The sequence below is a fragment of the Plasmodium sp. gorilla clade G2 genome (assembly GCF_900097015.1).
Source record: "Plasmodium sp. gorilla clade G2 genome assembly, chromosome: 3".
Classification (NCBI taxonomy): Eukaryota; Apicomplexa; class Aconoidasida; order Haemosporida; family Plasmodiidae; genus Plasmodium; species Plasmodium adleri (nom. inval.).
In genome coordinates, this window is record NC_041695.1 from 854,939 (window position 1) to 873,207 (window position 18,269).

General features: G+C 17.7%; 5 protein-coding genes across 5 annotated transcripts; 3 read left to right on the forward strand and 2 right to left on the reverse strand.

The window, feature by feature from the left end:
* Positions 1-1,201: 1,201 nt before the first annotated feature.
* Positions 1,202-1,743, reverse strand: PADL01_0321900 (translation machinery-associated protein 7, putative; the record flags this gene model as incomplete). Its single annotated transcript, XM_028685101.1, has 3 exons — positions 1,202-1,250; positions 1,458-1,555; positions 1,726-1,743. The coding sequence occupies 3 exons, from the start codon at positions 1,741-1,743 to the stop codon at positions 1,202-1,204; spliced, it is 165 nt and encodes a 54-aa protein (XP_028536633.1).
* Positions 1,744-3,637: 1,894 nt separating this feature from the next.
* On the forward strand, positions 3,638-8,446 carry PADL01_0322000 (conserved Plasmodium protein, unknown function; the record flags this gene model as incomplete). Its single annotated transcript, XM_028685102.1, has 1 exon — positions 3,638-8,446. One exon carries the CDS (start codon positions 3,638-3,640, stop codon positions 8,444-8,446), a length of 4,809 nt encoding a protein of 1,602 aa, XP_028536634.1.
* A 1,025-nt stretch (positions 8,447-9,471) lies between these two features.
* On the forward strand, positions 9,472-10,770 carry PADL01_0322100 (conserved Plasmodium protein, unknown function; the record flags this gene model as incomplete). The annotated part of the gene is made up of 1 exon (XM_028685104.1): positions 9,472-10,770. The coding sequence occupies one exon, from the start codon at positions 9,472-9,474 to the stop codon at positions 10,768-10,770; it is 1,299 nt and encodes a 432-aa protein (XP_028536635.1).
* Positions 10,771-11,430: 660 nt separating this feature from the next.
* Positions 11,431-12,690, forward strand: PADL01_0322200 (conserved protein, unknown function; the record flags this gene model as incomplete). The annotated part of the gene is made up of 1 exon (XM_028685105.1): positions 11,431-12,690. The coding sequence occupies one exon, from the start codon at positions 11,431-11,433 to the stop codon at positions 12,688-12,690; it is 1,260 nt and encodes a 419-aa protein (XP_028536636.1).
* Positions 12,691-13,185: 495 nt separating this feature from the next.
* On the reverse strand, positions 13,186-16,476 carry PADL01_0322300 (Rh5 interacting protein; the record flags this gene model as incomplete). The annotated part of the gene is made up of 1 exon (XM_028685106.1): positions 13,186-16,476. The coding sequence occupies one exon, from the start codon at positions 16,474-16,476 to the stop codon at positions 13,186-13,188; it is 3,291 nt and encodes a 1,096-aa protein (XP_028536637.1).
* Positions 16,477-18,269: the final 1,793 nt, after the last annotated feature.

Sequence of the window (18,269 nt, forward strand, 5' to 3'; positions counted from 1 at the left end):
TTATTATATATAAAAACAAAAATGAAGAAAAAAAAAAAAAAAAAAATATATATATATATATATATAATTGAATATTCAGAAATAGTATTATATTTTATTAATCAAAAAATTATGTAATCATTTTATTTTATTTGTTTAATATAAAATATATTTATTTTAAATAAAGGGAAAAAAAAAAAAAAAATAATAATATAAAATAAAAAGGAATAATAATATAATATATATATTATATATGTATTATAGAAGGGGTAAAAAATTATAATATATATATATTTATATATATAATTGAATTTTTTGTAGGAGAATATTTAAAAATATTTGATTTATATTATCATTTAAAGTTAAATTATAAGATATGCATAATTATTTCTTTTAATATCTTAAAAATGTGTTATATGTTTTGAATTATTAAAGGAATAATAAAAAAAAAAAAAAAAAAAAAAAAAAAAAATAGTATATAAATGAGATTAAGAAAGAAATATACCTTGATATTACAATACGATTAAATATTTTATAGATTGTATGAATTTCTTTTTATTTTTACAATTATTCTTAAATCTACAATACAATCTGTTAGCAAACTTATTGTATTTTCTTAATGATTTATATTGAAAAAAATGTTATTTAAAAAAATACTATAAAAAATAAATGTCCTTTTTTGATAAGCTTTAAAAATATATTTTAATCCTTTTTAAAAGTACACACACATATATAAATATATATATATATATATTTATTTTATTTGTTGTCATGATATTTATCACATATATAATAATTATAGATTAATATATTTCATTTCTTTAAGATCACAATTAAACATAAAAAAAAAAAATAAATAAATAAAATTAAATAAATAAATAAAATTATTTACACATAATTGGCCAAGGTTGCATATATTATAATATAAAAAAAAAAAAAATATATATTTTATAAGAACTAAACAATTTGTAGAAAAATAAAATATTTTTATATATTAAATGATATTATAATTTTTTATTCCTTTATATATTTACTTGAGAATATTTATTATTTCAAGCTTTATTCTTTTTGAAAATATCAAATTGTATTTTGATGACGTATTATTATTGTTGTAAAGAAAAAATTTCCACCTTATAATATATATATATATATATATATATATATATATATATATATATGACATATAAAATAATATTATATTTGTAAACTTAAAAGTATCTTTTTACTTTTTCTTAGCTTTCAACAATTTTTGCTTAGCTTCTTCTTCAGCTCTGTACAGAAAAAATGAACAAAAATATTTATATATAAATAAAATAAAATAAAAATAATGTTATATATTTCAATAAAAAGGAAAAACATAAAAAATATATAAATTGAGATATTATATATTTTTCATGAGAAGGTACAGACATAAATACATACATATGTATATTTATATTTATATTTATATTTATATAATATTAAAAAATTTAATGTACTTTTTTTTTTCTGCCATTTCTTTTTTAAAAGCAATATCTTCCTCTGTTAATTCTACTGGTCCTTTCTTTGCAGCTTTTAAAGGTTTTTTTTTTCCTCCCTTTAAAAAAAAAAAAAAAAATTATGAATTTAGAAATATCTTGATATACTTAATTTTCCATACAGATAAAAATAGAAACATTCCACATTTATAAAAATTGTTCTTATTTTATATTTATCTTTTTTTTAAAAATATGTTAAGATAATAATGTACTACAAATATATATTAACCTGTGTGTTCAAAGGCATTTTTAAGATATTAGTAAATATATATAATTATGTATATTTCTTAAAAAATATATTTTAATTTTAATATTGAATGGTAATTAAATGTACGTTTTTTTTTTTTATTATATTATATGTTTATATTAAAAAATTATAATAATTAAAAGAATGTAATAATAATAAAAATCAAAAAAAAAAAAAAAAAAAAAAAATTTTAAATGTATAATTAAGTTAAAATTTTTTTTTCATACATATATATTTTTTCTTAGGTATTAGGAAAGAAACAAGAAATGAAAAGAATATATATATATATTATGTATATTATATATAATTATCAATATATAAAAAATTTGTTTAAATAATGATATTATGTAGTATATACACAATTGTATTTTGAAATATTTGTATATATATATATATTAATGTAAAAAATATATTTCTTTTTCTTTTCTTTAATTTTCGTTTTTTTTTTTTTTTTTTTTTTTTTTTTTAATATCTTTTCCTACAAAATTGTATTATATATTTATTTTTTTTTTGAAGTATCATAAGAAGGTTATAATATATCATAAAAAATAAATAATAATATATATATATATACATATTTATATGTTTATATAATATAGTATTCAACTAATTATAAATATCCACAATTCTGTATATTTATATGTAGTATATATATATAAGAAATATACTTTTATATATTATAAGAATTCTTAAAACTTTATTCTATTAATAATTCTTAAAGATAAGATTATATATGTATTATAAAATTTTTAAAGGAATACACATATATATATATGTATATGAATATAGTTTTTATGACATGTGAGAGAATATATATTTTAACATACATATAACTATATATATATATATATATATATATAAATACAATTTGTAAGATTTTATTATAAATAAGAAGAATAAGTTTTAAGCTTATATATAAAATTTTATGCATCAAAAATTTTATAAAAACAAAATACAATATATATACATAATTATATAATTATAAAAGGGATATTTAAAAGTTTTTGTTATAATTTTATGTAAATTTTTTTTTTTCTTGTTTTATATTAGACAAGAATTAAATATATATATATATATATATATACATACATTTATGTATTTATATGTGAATTATTTGAACATAAGAAAAACTGTTTAATTAGATATGTTTGATGATATATAATATAAATATAAAAAATATAAATATATATATATATGTGCACATATTTTTATGTGTATATGTATTTTATGTAGATATATTTCCTTAAAAATATATAAAAAATATTTGTTGTTAATTATTTTTATATATATATATATATTTTTTTTTTTTTTTTTGTGTGTGTGTGTATTTATATTTGTTATTAATGTGAAATTTTTTATTATAAATATAATAAATACATATAGATAAACCTTATTCTATATATATTTTTTTTTTTTTTTTTTTTTTTTTAAAACACAACTTTTTAATATATATATATATATATGATTTATGTATTTTTTCTGAAAGAAAAAATCTAATTCATTTTAAACATTAAGTTATAAAAAGAGGGAAGAATAATTGTGTAGATTCTTTTCGCTGTTTTATTTATATATATTATATATTTTATATATGATAAAATAAATAAATAAATATATATATATATATATATATATATATATATATATATATATATATATATATATAGACAATATATCTACATTTTATTGTTTCCTAATTTTACTATAATAATATTAAATTGATATATATTATCATAGATAATTTTTATTAGTATTATATAATATATATATATATTTATATATATTTTCATTTTAATTTTTTTGTATGAATTTATGATTTTATATGTATCATTTAATGTCCATTTAATTGTTTATGTTATTATAAATGGAATGATCGTAAACCTTTTAAAATAATAATATGAAAGATCCTTTAAAAAAGAAAGAAAAGGAAAAAGGCTATTATAGCTGTTTAGATTTTGATAATTTGTATAAAAAAAAAAAAAAAAAAAAATTAAAGTATTCTATTAAGAGAGACAAGAATTTAAGTGACACAGAATTATATGAGAAGAACAAATTGGTTCTACGAAAAAAGAATAATCATGCATATATTTCAAAACATAATATATTAAGAAAAAAGAAAGATGAAGAGAAATTATGTTTGTTTAATAATGTAACAATATATAAAGATTATTTTGATAAAGGTGATGATAAGAATGATGATAAATTAAGAAACTTAAAAAAAATTTTAAGAATATATGAAAATGTGTCAACAAATGAAAAAAAGAAATTATATGAATTAATAAAATTCTTTTCTTTTTCTGAAGGAGGTTTTCAAAATAATAAATTACGACAGAAGGTGTGGTTATTATTATTAGGATTTAATATAAATATATCGAAAGAGAAAAATTATAATGAACATCCAATATCTATATTATGTAGAAATCAAAAGAAAAAATTTAAATATCATGATAATTCGATAACATATTTTAAATTAAAATGGAAAAGAAAAAAAGATAGTCAATATAACCATAAGAATAATAATTATTATTATTTTAATGGTGGAAAAAATAAGAAAATTAAAGAAAGGGAAAGGATAAATAAAAGGAGCAAAATTGAAAAAAAAAATAAAAAGAAGAAATATATTTTGATGAAAAATAATACGGATGATAATAATAATATAAATGATAATTATAAAAATGATGATAATAATATAGATAATAATCATAATGATGATAATTATCATAATGATGATAATTATCATAATGATGATAATTATCATAATGATCATGGTGTCCATGATTCTTTTTGTATTAATAATTCAAACTATTCAGGTCCTTCTAATTCGTCAGTTATTTCTTTTTCTTCATATAATTCATGTAATTCGTATAATTCACACTCTACTTTATCATTTGAATCAATTTCTCACAATTCACTTAATTCTTCGAATTATTCTTTATATCCATCCACATCATCCATTTTGTCGTGTACATCTGATTCTCCTCTTTCTTCTTCTTCTTCTTCATCTTCTTCCGTGTGTTCGTTTGTTTCCAATTTTTCAAATAATCTTCAGAACGTTAATGATCAGATACGTGTTATAAAATCAAAAGGGGGAGAGGAAAAATCAGGAAGAGGTGAAAGAAGAATAAATAGAAAAAGAGGAAGGAGAAAAAAAAGATGCCCTCTACATTTTTTCTCAGCTCGAGATTCATATGAAATTGGAGCATGTGAACATACAAAGCGTTCCGATAGTTATTATGCTAAAAAAGAAAATTCGTTATTCTCAAATGTTTTTTTTTTTTATAAAAAAAATAAAAGAAATAGAAGAGGGAGATCTGGATGTTTGTATGATGTAAATAAAAGAGCAAAGAAATGCATTAAGAAAGAAACGAAAAGAATTATACATTCCATATTGAGTATTGATAAAGATAAAGAAAATTTTGATAAGAAAAAGAATAGGAAGTTTTTAATAAAATTGTTAAAAATAATTTATAAGAATTTATTAGAAATAGATTTATATATAGTAGATTATATTATGAGAAAAGATGAATTAAAAGAAGGCAAAAGTGATATTTTAACTTATTTAAAATATAATATAAAAAATAATTATAATATGAATTCAGATATGAGAAGATGGATAATTGATAGTGTATTATTAGATGAGAATGATAGAATACAAGTTAAAAAAGATGTAAAAAGAAGTGTAAATACATGGAATGTTCATAAATCTATTATATATGAAATAAAAAAGACATATCAATATATATTAAAAAATATTATATGTAGTATATTATATAAACATTCTAATAAAATATATTATGCTCAAGGTGTTCATGATGTATGTTTAGTTTTTATAACATTATATTTTCATAAATTTTTTTTAAGATATAAAAAATATGTATTCTTAGAACATTTTATATCACGATATGTTGTTAATAAAATATGTAGTTGTATATATTCAAAAAAAAAAAAACGGGGGATAGGAAAAAAAGAAGTGCCTTTTGTTTTTGACAATTCTTCTTCTGATGTGTTATCAGAAGATATGTATATAAAAAAGTATAGTTTGTGTAAGAAAAAGGAGGTGCATGTTGATATGGCATCTGGTATTGACAATATGAATGATAAGATGTATAATGAGACTAATGATGATGATGTTAATAATAATTTGTTGCACGTAAGGAAAAACGTGCCAAATATTGAGAAGGTATTAGATAATAATAATAGTAATAATAATAATAATAATGATAGTAATAATAATGATAGTAATAATAATAGTAATAATAATAATAACTTATCAGAAATAGTGCATAATAATTTTTTAAATTTTGAAAATTTTGAAGAGTTCGAAAATTATTTTAAGAAAGGAGATAATAATATTGTTAATATTCATTCAAATGATAATGTATATAATAATTGTTTAAAAAGGAAAAAAGGAAATATATATTTATATGATATATTTGAAGATAATATTAGTAATATGTTTGCAATGGAAGAAGAATATATTGAAAAAATATGTTTACTTAAGAATATAAATTTAAATAAATATATAAAATATAAAAAGAAGAAGAAGAAAAAAGAATATATAGTATATTTATTATGTGAACGATTTTTATTATTTTATATGATTGATTATTTAACATTATCATTAGATATATCAATTAAGAATACATTTAAAAGTATCGGTTTATTATTAAAATATTTAGATAATGAGGTATATAATGTTTTTTGTTTATTACAGAAAGAACAAGAAGGTGAAAATATGAAATATAATAATAAGAATTATAAAAAAAATTGTGATAAGAAAAATTCAAGAAATAGTTCTTTAAAATTAAGTGGTACAGAATTTTTTTTTTGTTTAAGTTGGGTGGTTACATATTATTCTCATGTATTAACTGAGTTTGATAAATTAGCTCGAATTTTTGATACCTTATTATCAAATAATGGTATATTTATAATATATTTTACAAGTGCCATCATATTATATAAAAAAGAAGAATTATTAAAGATAGCTAATAAAAAAAAAAAGGATCAAGGATATAATAATTTATATTCAGAAACACATTATATATTTCAGAATATGAAATGGAAAGATATAAATGTGGAAAATATTATAAAGAAAACATATTATTATATGAATTATAAAATTCCTTTTGATACCTTTTTAAATAAAATAAAAAAAAAAATCTCCTTCCCACCATTTTCACCCATATATAGTTATCCTTTTATTCTTCATCATTTTGATTATGAAACAAAACAAGAGGAATTGAAAAATATGACAGTAGAGAAGTCGATTTTGAATTTTTATACTTATAAGAATAAGGAGTTTAATAATATACAAAATTGTGAATTGAATGATATTACTTTGAAGGATAATTCTGTGAAGGATATTTCTATGAAGGATATTTCTGCTGGTCTCATGAGTGATGTAGCATCTTTAAATAATAATAATAATAATACAAATGAAATAAAAATAAAGGAATCAAATAAGAAAAATAGTTTCAATAGTGATAATAATAATATAAGAAATAATATATCTAATGATTGTGTTAATAATATTGATCGTAATAGCGCATATTATAATATATTGAGGGAAGAAAAATATAATAAAAAAAAAAAGAATAATATCAGCAACAACAATAATAATAAAGATAATGAAAGTGTTAGTAGTTTTAAGGTGGATGAAGTTGATAATAGTAAATATATGAGCGATTTAGAAATTAATAATAATAACATGAATGATAATAATATAAATATTAATATCAATAGTAATAATATCAATAGTAATAATATCAATAGTAATAATATCAATTTTAATAATTCCTATAATATGAAAATTGAATTAAGTAATATGAAAAGGTATGATAAATATATCGATCATATATTAAATGATGAAAAAAAAGATATAGATAAAAAAGACAGGAATGATGATATATATTTTAATAATAATTGTTGTAAGGATAATAATATTTATTTATATTATCCATATTCCATTTTATGTAATAATTTAGATTTAAATAATAATATATTAAAAAAGCATTTACTGGTGGAACATTTTTTTAAATATGTACTTTATGATTTTATTTTAAATTATGAAGGGATTTGTAAAAATTATCAAATGGCATCTCAAAAAATTTGGTATACTATTAAATATGTACATGTAAGAAGTGAAAAAGAAGTTATTATTTATAAAAGAAGAAAAGAAAAAGAAAAAAAAAAATGTGAAAAGATATTTCATAAAATGACTAGACATGTAATGTTATTATATATACATAAATATAATAAAAAGAAAAAGAAAAAATATATTTATATGAATTTTTTAAGAAAACATAAAAAAAGTTGTTTATCATTTAATCATTTTATAAGTAACAAGATGAAAATGAAGACAAACAATAAAATTAAAAGAAACCATAGTTATAAAAATAAAAATAATCATAAAAATAATCATAAAAATAATAATATTAATATTAGTAATAATAAAGCTAGAGCTATCATACCACCCATTTATAAATATGTTATTCAAAATAGTAATGTTATAAAAAATGATGTGTCTTGTAAAAAGGCAAAAATTAATAATCCATCATCAAATACAAAAGAAAATAATAAAAAGAAAATTTTTGAACACATTTTTTATCTTATTAAAATGTCTATGCATAATTCTCCATATGTTCATTTCTTTTTAATCTTTTTTTTAATCACCTTATTTACATCCATATTTTATTATCGTCGATAGGGAATATAAACACACCATAATATATAAGATATGATAATATATGAAATATATAAAAATGGACATATATATATATATATATATATATATATATATTTGTTGTTTTTATAAAAAGAATATGCAAAAAATTGTATATTATGATCAACAAATTATAAAAGAAATGTATAAAAGTTTTGTATATATTGTGATACTTATAAATATACACATAAGAATTATTAACAAGAGAAGGAAACATATTTATTTTATATTACAAGCAAGACTGGTTCAAAAATAAATAAATATATAAATATATATATGTATAAATCCTTCTCATTTTATTTATAATATGTGTTGTATAAATATATAATAACCACAATTTTATAATTTTTGTGTGATATTTTTATTTTTTAAACATTTGATAATATATATATATATATATATATATATATATATATATATATATATATATATTTAATTATATTAATATTTATTTGTTTTATAATTTTTTTTTTTTTTTTTTTTTTTTTCGTTTTTTTGATCTTTCAACTATTATACACAAATGGTGAAAATGAAAAACTAAAAAATTTATGGTTTCAATATTTTTTAAGGAGTAATACTTTTGTAGGAGAGAGAAAAAAAAAAAAAAAAAAAAAAAAAATTAAATGTATATGTAAATATAAATATAAATATACATATAAGTGTAAATGCTTTTACATTTCATAAAATATGTTATATATATATATATATGTTCAATATATTAATCACTCTTAATATAATTTATGTATGCTTTCATTTAAGAGGTTATAATATTTATAAATATTAGAATGACATAATAATATACATATATATATTAAATATGTGTACGTAAAAAAAAAAAAATGGATATGAAAAGAAATAAATCTTAAAAAAAAATAAACAAAATTGTACACAATACATACATATACACATAAATAATATATATATATATATATTTATTTATATATATATTTTTTTTTTTTTTTTTTTTTTGTGATAACTAAAAATGATATGCTTCGAATTAAGATTATAAAATGTTTATAAAAAGAAGGATAATAAATTTTTATAAGAATAACCCTTTTGCCTTTTGCTTAGGAAGTACTTGGTTTTTATTAATAAACGGTGGCATATTATTCAGTTATAAATATTTTAAAAACTTTGAACACAGGCATTGTTATATTAATGATTCCATAAATATTTTAAAAATATATATAAATTATAAGAAAGGTGATAATTTAAAATTATTAAGAAGAAGGGGTAATATCGATTCTTCAAATGAAAGGGCAAAGTGTGAACTGATCTTTTCATATAATGATGAGAAGATATATTTAAATGTCAATGCAATAAAGATAAATAAAAAAAAAAATAATAATAATTATAATGATAATGATAATAATAATGATGATAATTATAATGATGATAATTATAATGATGATGATGAATATCGAGACATTTCTATATATTTGGAAAATCCATTTTTGATAAAAAAAGATATAAAAAAATATTTTTTAAAAGTCAAATTATTTCTTTCTTCATTTGTTACAAGTACAATGGAAGATCAAAAAAGTAAAGAAAATTATGAACATGAAAATAAAATGAAGCATAATATTATTGAAAATAATTTAATACTATCAGATAATATTAAAAGTAAGAATGAAAAAATATATGATATAATAAAGAGTGGATCTATTTGGAAAATAAACAATATAATGGTAGTAAAGAAAAAAAAAAAAAAAAATATAAAAAATGATATCATTCAAAGTGATACACTCCAAGGTGATAATATATATCCTCCTTCAACAGATGATGATAATAATGTGGAATATAATAATATTATAAATTCCTTTTTATTTTATATAAGAAGTTTTTTTAATAATAATTCTTGGTATGCGTATGAAATATATCCTATATATGGTAATATTAAAGATAATTCTTATTATTGTAAATATGATAATAAAAGAAAGACTTTAAATGATACTCAAAAAAATTTATCTCAAATTATGTTATGTGCTTTTTTCATTTCTACTATGTTAGCAATTAAAAGGATTTATATATATAAAAATTCATATTCTAGTTTAAATTTTGTTAAAAATTTTGTATTACATAATGAACATCTTCATAATATATTAGGCCATAAAGAAGTACAAATATTAAGCATATCAGGGATACATGAAAAAAATTATCTCAACAGTAAAATATTTTTTCAAGTAAAAGAAAAACAAGGTGTTATACAAATGACAGCTACTCGAAATTCTTCAGATACCTCTTTTTTTCTTCTACACGCAAAGTTATTATTAAATAATGAAGTTATTGAATTAAAGAAAGAAAATTAACAAAACAGGCTTTTTTTAAATCAAAAAAAAAATATATATATATATATATATATATATATATGTGTTATAAACAAAATGAATATATGAATATATAATAATTCTTTAATCACACAAATTTGTAAATCTTTATGATCATAAAAAGTTTTTATATTATTTGTTTTATGAAATTTGATGGCTAATATTTTTTAAGAACTATTAATAAAAATAATGTTTATGTATATATATATATATATTATATATATATTTTTTAATTTTTTTGTATACACATGTAATAGGAAAATTATTTTGAAATATTACCCACATATTTATAATATTTATAAATATATTTTTTTTAATCTTTTAATTTTTTTTTTTTTTTTTTTTTTTGTCTATTTTGAGAGAATTTCTTTGTTTTTTAAACACACAAAAGTTATTATATTTTTTAAAATTAAAAAATTGATTTAACATATAATTACATAAATTGCAAGAATATTTTTTTTTTTTTTTTTTTTCTTCGTTCTAATTAAAGGAATAAAAAATAAATAAATAAAATAAATAAATAAACAAATAAATAAATAAACATATTACCAAATAAACATATAAATATATATAAAAACATATATCAATTAACTTATTAACAAATGAATTATCAAACATATAAATATATTTGTTATATATAAGATGCCTGTATGTTTTAGTACCTTTAAAATATGTGGTTATAATGAGAAATATAATATGATATTGTATAGGGAACCTATTTTAACAAGTAAAGAGTATATAAAAAAATATGTGATATTTTTTCCTGGTGATTATTCTTATTTTTTTAGTAATTCAGTATATACATTATTTAAAACAGAGTCAACATGTGAATGTACAAATTATTGTTATAGTTATGAAGCATTATTTTGGATAGTATCGCAAAGGTATTTATATGATTATATTTTGTTTATTATTCCTAGTAATTTTTCAAATTATTTTGCCACATATTCTAATTTTTTAAATCCCTGTGATATACCTTTAGATAATAATATATATGAACAGAATAAGGACAAGGGAAAGAATTATGATTCATTAAATATGGAAAATAAAATAAATAATAAAAATGTCTCTTATATTAAAAAAAAAAATGAATACATTAATAGTAATATAAAAGCAAAAAGTATAAAACACTTATTGTGTTTATTACTATCATTAAATAATGAGGTTTTAAAAAATGATATACTAAATGAAAAAAATTTCCATAAAATAAGCAATAATCATAATAATAATAATAATTATAATAATTATATTTGTTGTGATAAGCCAGTGATAAATTATTTAGGTGACGAATTGAAGACGGAAAAAAATATATATTCGAAAGAAAAGAAGAATAATATATTTATTAAAAATATAATAAAAAACAAATTAGTATTAATAGGATTTAGTAAAGGATGTAGTGTATTATTTTCTTTATTACGAGAATCATATGAAGGACCATTTTTTTGGTCTTATGTTGATTCTATCATATTCTTAGACCCAGGATTTAATAAAAATATATATAACATAAATATAGAAAAAAAAGCATTAGAAAAATTATCACAACATAAATTGAAAATTAGTGTTCATTGTACACCTAATCAAATAATGGATAATAAAAGTATGAATATTCATGAGGAATACATAAATTTTGTTAAAATGTTAAAAGATATTAATATATATATTAGTACATATATATATTATATAAATGTATTTAAACTATTGAACCCTTTAATGTTACATTATGAAATCTTAGTTGATTATTCTGAAGAATGTTCTAACATCTGTGAGGAGGAAAGTACACCTTTAATAGTAAATGGTGTTCATGTCACTGAAATACAATATTATAAAAGGGAAAAGTCTTTGAAGGATTTTTTCTTTGATAACTGGAAAAAAAATTCATGGGTGTTAGACACAATGTTATAAAAAAAGACGAATGATAAGATAAATTAAAATAAATGTGTAAAAAAAGGGGGGTAGTCCTTTTATTTTATTCCTAATTAGTATAAATATTAATATTAACACTATAATTTATATTAGTATTTATATTATTATTTGCCTTTTTTTCTTTTTTTTTTTTAATATATGAAAATTTTTTAATACGATTATGTTTTTTTTTTTTTTGATTTTTTTTGTTGCAACATAAATATTTAAGGATATTCCTTATTATTTGTTATATATATATATATATATATATATATATATTTTTGATAAAAATTTATATAATTGTGTTTATAAAAAAAATAATAAAATAAAATCTATTTTTATTATAATATGTTAAGATAGTTTTAATATAAATAAAAAGGTATAAATTAAAATGAAGAAATATGTATTAATTTGATATAAAAAGATATAAATATTTATTAATATATATATATATATATATATATATATATGTGTGTATTAATTAACGTTTGTATGCTAATTCTGGTTACTATAATAAAATACATTTTCATACATACATGTCTGATGATCCACTTGGAAATCATCATAGATAATACTATTTCCTATTTTTTTTTTTAAATATATTATAGTGTCAAATTTTTGATTTTTAATTTGAACTTCTATATTACCTGTATTTGGATAATCATAATAAAATACGTAAGATTCTTTTGAGTTATTGATTTTCCAAATAATTTGGTTAAATATATATGAGAATTCTATAATACCACATGATCCAAGAATAATAGATGCATCATCATTATATTGGAATGTAAAACTTTCATCGTTATCATTTGTGTTAGGTACACAAGAATCATCTTTATTTTTATAATTTTCTTTACATGTACAATTAATTTTACTATATTTAAATGTACATTCTGAATTTCTAGAGCATCCTCCATTATCTTTTAGACAGGGATTTTGTACTAAACATACACCATCTTTTTTATAATAATTATATGTACATACACATATTGGTTCTTTATTCATTACATTTACACATATAGAATTTTCTGAACATTTTTTATTATGTATACATTTATCTTCTAGAACACATTTACCATTTACAGCTACATGTCCTTGTTTATTACATACACATTCATGTGGTTTATTTTCTCTATAAATACATTTTGAATCTTTTGGACAGTTTCCTTCATTAATTAAACAGGAATTTTGATAAATACATTCTCCTTTATCATTTTTTTTAAGATTTTCTTTACATACACATTCTGGTTTAAAGTTAACAATAGAGCATTCTTCATTTTCTTTACAATTAATATCTTTACAATAATCATTTAATATACATTCACCTCTTGGTGATCTATAATAATGTTCTTTACATTCACATTTGAAAATATCAGTTTCTTCATTATAAACACACATTTCATTTGGATTTGTACAAATGTTTTCATATTCTTTTCTTTTACATTTATTTTTGGCTATACAATTAATACCATCTTCCATTTTATAATCATTACCACATATACATACACCATTTTCTAGAACAAAGCTTTCTGCACATTTACATGTTTGTTTTCCATCTTCAATAGCACAGACTTTATTTGATGGACATAAAAGATCACATTTATTGTCTGGAACACATTTACCTTTAACATTTTTATATCCTTCTTCACATTGACATATTAATTTATCATTTGGTAAAATTTGACAGACTTGATTTTGTGAACACAAAACAGATTCACAATCATTTGGACGTTCACAAACTTTATTTCCATATTTTGAAATATAAGGATTATCACAAAAACAATCATAATTAAATCTATTTCCATAACATGTAGAATTATTTGGACATTTACTACATAAATTGGAGCAACTATAAGATACAAAAAGATATTGATCATTTATACAATAAGTATCAAAATGATATATTAAACCAATATCACATTCTGATAAATCATTACAATATGATTTTAAAGAATTAGTCAATGATAAATCATTACATCCTTCTCCACCTTTTAAAATTGCTTTATCTATAATTATTTGTCCACCTTGACATTGTAATTTACTTGAAAAACGACTTCTGAAAATTTCTACTTTTTTAATATTCATATTGTTTATATTATTATTATTATTATTTCTATATGGATCTGTACTAAAGTGATGTGGATTATGTAAGGATATTTCATTTTGTATTTCTATCATGGATAGATTGTTATGAGAAATTTGATTGGAACGATTATTTTTTGATATTAAACGAAATTTAGATCTATTCATATCTGGTAGAATATTTGAATTATATGATGATTGTATATTTAAATTATATAAGGATGGTATATTAGAATGAAGTTGTGAATTATTATCTGAATTAATATTTTGATTAGTGAATTCACATATATAATCATATTTAAATACTGTATTAAAATTAATACATATATTATCATGATTTAAATCATCTACTGTATCTATTGTATTTCCATAAGCACATTTGTTTTTTCCATCACACATTTTTTTTAATGATTGTGTAACATATTTCATTTTGTTTAAATTGAAAGAAACTCTATAACAAGATACATATGCATTAATTACTTCAATGGAGAATCCATTTTCACATTGCATAAAAATATGTTCTGGTTTTAATGCTTTCCCTTGATATAAATTATTTTTATAAAATTTTTCTTTTTTATGTGGTTCGATTTTTATGGCTAGTTCTAAATCATTTTTTGTATAACATTTATTATTGTAATAATATTTACCTTTTTCACATTTACATTCAGCTTTTTTCCCATTTCTTATTTGTTCACATGTGGAATGTTCAGGACAATTTAAAACAGTGCATAAATCATTGTATTCACAATTATTTTTAGCTGATGGTAATAATGATGTTTTACATGTACATGTTTCATTTTCTCCGTCACAAAATTGATTTACTGAACAAATATTTTGTGTACATCTATAATTTTCTTCACAATCATTTGTTAATAATTCTAATCTGTTAAAACCATATTTGCATGTTGCTTTATTTATATCTTCATTATTTGCATCACATATTTCATTGTTCTGTAGGTTTAGAGGACTTTTACATTGATATTGTATATTAATAAAAAAAAAATAATTAGTAAGTGATTTATTTTCATATTTTATTGAATCAAAATTGAATTTACAATTGTTTTTTCCATCACATAAATTTTTAATATATGTAAGAGTTTCTTCTTGTAACATAATATTATCTGTATGTACATAAACAGATCTTAGAGATATATACATACCTTGACAATTAATTTGATCGTGTTTTCCTTTTTCAAAAAATGTTTCTTCATAAACAACATCAGGTTCTAATAAAAGTGGTTGTGATATGTAATAAATGATTATATGTGTAGAATTGAAATGTGCACAATAAATTTTATCATTTGCTATTTTATTTGTTTTTATATCTTCACTATTTGGTAGTACTATTCCGCAGAATGTTTTTTTATAACATATTTCATTCTTTTTATCATTTGAATTATATTGTTTTGATATAAAATAATCACATGATTTTATGTCTTTATTATAAGAAAAGAATGTTTTAATTTTTTCTGTTGAATTGCGATTTAATATAGTATAAACGTATTTATTCAAATAAGCATAATCATTTTCACCATTATTATTTAAAATCGAATCTGTTTTTAAATTATCTCTGACTCTATGATCAAGAGAAAATGTTAATTTATTTATTTCATTTTTTTCATAAAAAATTCCGTCTATTAAATCAATTGTCGATGTTTTCTTGATTAATACTATTATAAGAAGGGTAAAAAAAATTCCGAACATTTTTTTTTTTTTTTTTGTTTTTTTGAAAAAAAATTTATTTATTCAATTACATAATCAGCATTGATGAACAAATATATATAAATATATATGTATATGTTTTTTATAATTTTTGAAAAATTTATCTATGTTCTTTTTTTTTTCATAATAAAAAAATTTTATGTGTTCATTTTATAATATATATATATATATAAATATATATGTATACACATTTTTATTATATTTAATTTTTTGGTTGTGGTTATAAGTCCCCTTTCTATTTACTATCGAAGCATGGTAATATATAAATATGAATATAAATATATAAATATATAAATATAAATAAATATATATATATATATTTATATGTTTATACTATTTTTTAAAATTAATTCTACAACCTCCATTAAACATATCATTTAATAAGTTTAGATTTATTCTATTAAAAAAAAATATATGAGGTCTTTCCATGGATAATTTTTTTAAACATTAAATAAAAATATTATATAGAAAAAATTAAATGTAGAAAGTAAAAAAAAAAAAAAAAAAAAAATTAATATCAAATAAATATAAATGAATATATTAATACTCTCTCAAAGAAAAATTCAAAAAAAAAAAAAAAAAAAAAAAAAAAAAAAAAATATATATATATATATATATATATATATATTTTAATATTTAGTTTTTTTTTTTTTTAATATAGAAAAAAGGTTACCGTTGTACAGTTAATATTAAGGTAGCATGGTTCTTTTTACTTATTAGGTTTTAGAAATTAAAAAAAAAATAAAATAAAAAAAATAAAAAACATATATATATATATATATATATATATATATATTTGTTTATTTATATAATATCCAAATGTATTTATTATATATTTTTTTTTTTTTAGAAGTAAAATTTTTTAACTTTTTTTTTTATATATCAATAAAACTTTTCATGGTTTCCCTTATATTACAAAAAGTCTGAATCACAGTTGGTAATTCATTTTATTATATATGCATGTTAAAAAATGTGTTTTATATTAAAGAAAAAATTATTATTTTATTTTTTTTTTTTACACATAAAAAATAATATATATTATTTATATATATTTTTTTTTAAATGAAGATGTGTAAATTTATATAAAAGTATATATTTCATTTAATATTGGGGGTAAAATTGAAAAATTTTTAGATTAATTATTTCTCTTTATTTGTAGAAAAATTAAAATGTTGGAACATTTTTTATGTAATTCCAACATGGTATTATAATGTTCCATATATTTAAATAATACATATTAACATTACATTAAATAAATATAAATATATATATATATATATATATATATATATATAATCTTAATTATTGTTCCTAGTTGAATTATAAGCAGGTATCATTTGACATGATAAAAAAAAATTTGTTTATATATATATATATGAATGTACATATATAGTTTATAAAATAGTCTATCTCTATATATAATAATATATATAAAGGTTTAATTAAAAAAGTTTTTATATTTTTAACCATTTTAGAGAAAATATAATTATATATAAATGTCTGACTTTTATTAAAACGTAGATATATCATAATATTTCCTTTGTTTAAATAACATGAACTGCTTATTTGAAAATTCTTTTATATATCAGAATTTTAAATTTAAAGAAATATAACTAAATATAACAAATATATAACAAACAAAACATTTTAAACATAAAAAAAAAAAAAAAAAGAATATGACAATATATTTTATATATATGGTTTTGATAAAATTTACATGTCATTATACATATATATATAACTTTTTTTTTATGGATCCTTTTTTTTGGGTTGCC